Source organism: Hipposideros armiger, unplaced genomic scaffold (assembly GCF_001890085.2).
Source record: "Hipposideros armiger isolate ML-2016 unplaced genomic scaffold, ASM189008v1 scaffold_74, whole genome shotgun sequence".
NCBI classification, from domain to species: domain Eukaryota; kingdom Metazoa; phylum Chordata; class Mammalia; order Chiroptera; family Hipposideridae; genus Hipposideros; species Hipposideros armiger.
The window spans coordinates 2,034,460-2,038,897 of NW_017731424.1; the positions used below are offsets into that span (position 1 = coordinate 2,034,460).

The 4,438-nt window shown below is 47.8% G+C and overlaps 1 protein-coding gene and 1 long non-coding RNA gene across 2 annotated transcripts in view; both read right to left on the reverse strand.

Moving 5' to 3' along the window:
* The window catches only part of LOC109383012 (uncharacterized), a 4,404-nt gene extending 3,682 nt beyond the window's left edge, over positions 1-722 (reverse strand). The window contains exon 1 of the long non-coding RNA XR_002124032.1: positions 549-722. This is a non-coding gene — a long non-coding RNA (uncharacterized LOC109383012). The remainder of the gene's footprint in view (positions 1-548) is intronic.
* Positions 1-4,438, reverse strand: part of SFXN4 (sideroflexin 4) — a 21,194-nt gene that overhangs the window by 14,169 nt on the left and 2,587 nt on the right. The window contains exons 4-8 of the mRNA XM_019642913.1: positions 3,871-3,896; positions 3,067-3,120; positions 2,930-2,986; positions 2,740-2,805; positions 1,646-1,724 (exon numbers count right to left, since the gene is read on the reverse strand). Coding sequence (XP_019498458.1) covers positions 1,646-1,724; positions 2,740-2,805; positions 2,930-2,986; positions 3,067-3,120; positions 3,871-3,896 — 282 coding nt within the window. The remainder of the gene's footprint in view (positions 1-1,645; positions 1,725-2,739; positions 2,806-2,929; positions 2,987-3,066; positions 3,121-3,870; positions 3,897-4,438) is intronic.

The window sequence follows — 4,438 nt, forward strand, 5'->3', positions numbered from 1 at the left end:
TTAAAATTAATTTGTTTCTTTTTGCCTTTTTAGTGTGGCTTCTAGAAAAATTTTAATTAGCTATATGGCTCCCGTCATATTTCTATTGGACAGCGCCACGCTAGACACTGCCTGAAGGCGGAGCCTGTGTTTCCTGTCCCGGGCGGCTCACAATCTGAGTGGCAGAGCCTACCCAGGTTGGGAGGCTGGGGGCTCCTGGGAGGACCCGTTCCCCTCCAACCTGATACAATCTAGTGCTCAGCAACAGTTTAGGCAGCAGTGGGCGGCCGCCTGCGAGGAGCTGACTCTTCATTTAGGGCGATCTTTAGGGTGACTCTGTGGCGACCCTCCCTAGCCAGGCCTGGGGTAGAAGTGACACACGGGTAACAGCCGTGGCCGTCAGCATCCAGCAAGCTTGGGTTTCCCCTTGGTCGCCTGCCGGGGTCTGAGGTGGTCAAGTGGGTGTTACGGCCACGTGGCCTGCCCAAGGTCATGCGGGCCAGCCCACGACTCCACGCGTCACGCCCCGCGCCCTCCCTGCCCCCAGCCGCGCAGGTCCCGAGCCGTACTTGGCGTTCGGTGATCCAGAAGCGCACGTTGGGCTCCATGCCGGCGGTAGCGCCGCCGTACCCTGAGAGACGTGCTGCCCCTGCGTTTCCTCCTTCCCCTGCTCTTCTTCCTGGGGCCTCGGTGATAGTTGGAGAGGCCACCGCCTCCAGGTCACGGGCGGAGGAGGAGTCGGGAGGCGTGCCCAAGCCCCGGGCCCGCGCACGCGCAGCTCTGTCACCACGCCCCAGCGCCCCGGGCGCCTGGTGTCCGCTGTTTTCTCTCCGGTTCCTGTACGCCCGCTGCTCGGTGTCATCATCTGCAAGCGCCCCGTCCCCGGTGTTCCCGCTCCTGGGGCGCGGCTCGCCTGCTTCCCGGTGTCATTACTTCCAGCGCCTCCAGGTCCCACGCCTCTACCCTCAGCCCCACGCACCCACTGTTTCTGTGACTCCAGCTCTCCCATAGACCAAGTCATTCAATCCTGCTTCACCCCTTAGGGTAGCGAGGTCGCTTCCAGTACAGGAGGAGTCACCTGTCGGAACCCCCATATCACAGCCATCTACCCTAAGCTTTTGGACATTACCCTGGAAAATCCCTTCAGCTGCCCCTTAAAGTCCAGTGTACAGGTATTGGGGATAGTCAGGGCTGGCTACATACTTTTCATGGCTCAGTGAAAAATGAAAATGTGGCGCCCCTTATTAAAGAGAGATGAAGAAATGTCGACATCGGAGCATTAAGCCCAGCCCCGGGCTCTGCATCCGCGGTGAAGCTGGCCATGTGTACACTGCATTATCTTTCAGCCCAACAGTTTTTCTCCAGCTCAGAGGNCTACCCATAAATTGCTGTCAGGATGAAGTGAAATAATACACATGGAGGGCATGTACGGGTGCTCTTTAAAATGCAATTTGTGTTTCCAGGTTTGTGTTCATCTTTTGACAACTAACGGGGTATCTACAGGGAAAGTATCACAATTCAAAGCAAAGATCTAATTTGGGCCTGGGGACACCAGCCAGCTACAAATGGTGGCTGTCTTTAGCCACACTGTGGCCAAAGGACCTGGGTGTCCCTGAAGATGCAGGAAAGGCTCAAAGACCACAAAGATGGCATGCTTTCTGCTTACCAAGAATAATAACAGGCAACGTTCTTCTTATGAAAATGTTTTTCAGTTCGAACTTTATTTGGAGTAAATGAGGGAATAACTGGAAAATAAGAGAAAAATCATTATTGCATGGGGCAGAAAAAATTAGCTGAATGTACTCGACAGCAGAGACCTCATTCCCGTTACAGGTGAGACTGCTGCCAGTGCTTTCCGTGAGTTTTTGAATTTGTGCAGCATTGAGCTGCTCCCCTGATTATCACAGGAATACACAGAGGCTTCTAGAAGTGACATAACTTGTCCAGAGTCACTGAACTCTTAAGGAATTGCGCCAGGATACAAACCCGGGCTTATCAGATTCTAAAGTCTACATTTTTAACCATTACAATATCCTGACACACAAAGCAATATATAATTTGTATAACATGTTCATGGAGCATAAATTCAATTTTAAAAATGATAAGAGTACTGAGCATGGAATAGTCACATAATTTTATGGGGGTGGTAGGATTACAGGAGACTTTTAGTTTCTTCTGTCTTAGTAGTATTTTTCTAAATTGTTTAAGTTGGAACATAGATTTCTAATCAGGATAAACTTTTTTTTAATTCCTGGAACCAAAAATAAGATTTTTATTTAAAAAAAAAAATTTTTTTTAATTAGTTTCAGGTGTACAACATAGTGCAATAGTTATACTTTTTACCCCTCAAAGTGACAACCCCCTCCCCCAATCCGCGGTCCCACTCCCCTCCCCAATATCATACATATCTATTACAATTCCATTGCCTCATCTCCCACACTATACTCCAAATCCCGTTACTATATATATATAGATATATATGTATATATCTATATATATATAAATAAAATTATAGTTGACATACAGTATTATACAACATCAGCTTCAGGTGTACAGTGCAGTGACAAGCCTCTACTCCATTCATGAAGTGGTCTCCCTAACAAGACATGTGACCATCTGATACCCTACAAAATATTTACGACATTATTATATTCCCCGAACTGTCTTTCATATCCCTGTGGTAATATTGTAGTTACCTATTTATGCTGTCTAATCCCTTCCAAAAAAAAAAAAAAATTGACAGAATTTTAAAATACCTACTCCAAAAAAGGTTGAAGAAGCAATTGCTCCTGACCCCAGTAATATACTCTCATATGGGTGGTGATTCTAGGGAAAATCGAAAGTACATATTTAGCAAATACCACAGTCTTACCCAGTAAAGATAATGAAAACAAAGAATAACTCCTAAAGAAATAACATAAAATTGCAACCCGCTGGGCCTCGTACTCACATAACTTGCATTTCCATTGATGATGTTGAAGGCTGTACTGTAGGTATAGAAGGAAAACTGCAGGAAGATGGGCAAATAGATCACATTTTGGTTTCAATAACAGAATTTAGTAATCGTAAAATAGGAAGAATTGCTACCTGCGGTAAAATAATGGACTTTAGACTTTTTACTGACACCAGCGACAAAAATACCTTGAAAGAAAACAAAAAACAAAAACAGAGTTATAGTGTTTTGGGGAGGCAGAGCTTGTAGGAGCAAAGACCTTCCCAGGGAAAATGCAGAACTGAACTCCCCAGGAGCTGGGACAAGGAGATGAAGGTGCCCATGCAGGGAGCCACTGGTCAGTGGACAAGCAATGTTGAATGGGCACCAACTGGGCACTAAGGACACTCGGGGGTCTCACAGTGGTCCTTGTATCCGAGACCTGCAACTGTGCAGGGCAGGGGAGAAGGATGCACTTGCAAGGGGACACAGGCTCAGGGCAGGTGTGGAAGAAGTGATAGAGGAGTGCTGTCACTTTGTGAGAGCACCTCGCGAGCGCCAAAGTGAGCCAGCCTCACTAGGAGCAATTTTACGTCCTGGGTGAGGGCCTGTATGAGGGCACAGGCTTGGGGAGAGTAAGTAATGGACAATTATGTGGGTGTGAGGCAGGAAGCACATCTTAACTCATAGATCTCCTCCCATAGTGCTTTGGGCACAGTAGGCAGTCAAAGGAAGGATTACCTTGTGACACTACGGACCTTCCAGAGGTCCAGAGGCCCAAATGGGTAATGGGTGTGGGATGGGAATATATGAAGAGCACACAAGAGTCAGATGTAGGGAATCCACAACCACTTTTCAGGGATAGGGGTGGGGAGCTGGAGCCCCCGAGGTTAGGAGGCAGGCGGACGTCTTCCTAAACCCCTGCCTGCTTACACAATGGCGAGGGGCAGCGTACTCACCATGGGCGCTGTAAAAGGCAGGAAAGCTGGAAGAGAAGGGAAGAGGGTCAGTGAGCGCAGAGAGGCCAGAAGGGGGCACCGCCCACCCGAAAACCTCTTGGCCTCCTGAAGGCGAGGAAGGCAAAGGGTATCTTTTACTCATTTATTTTATCTTCCTAGTACAAATAATAACGTTTACCATATGTGCATATGGCAAAAATTTAAGTAAGTACAGTACAGAAAGTCCCAACAAGGTTCCCACCAGCTTTCCGGTCCCTTTCACTGAAGGCAAATGGTGTGAACCGACTCCCATTCACTCACATGAATTTAACAAGTGCGGATGCTGTGATTTACAAGAACTGTGGATTTGCTCTCCCTCCCCCGCAGCTAGCACAAAGATCCTAAAACCCATAGAATGTCCTAAGTGAGATCTCCTAGAGGTGAGAGGAGTGTCTTTTGTTATTCATCACATGCCCCTTTCAACCACACCTGAATTTATGTTAAAGACGTGACTTTTAGGAAGCCCCTAAAGCTGGGGGCTGCTTGCCAGAGCAACCAACCAGGTGATGAGCGGGTTGGACCTTTCAGC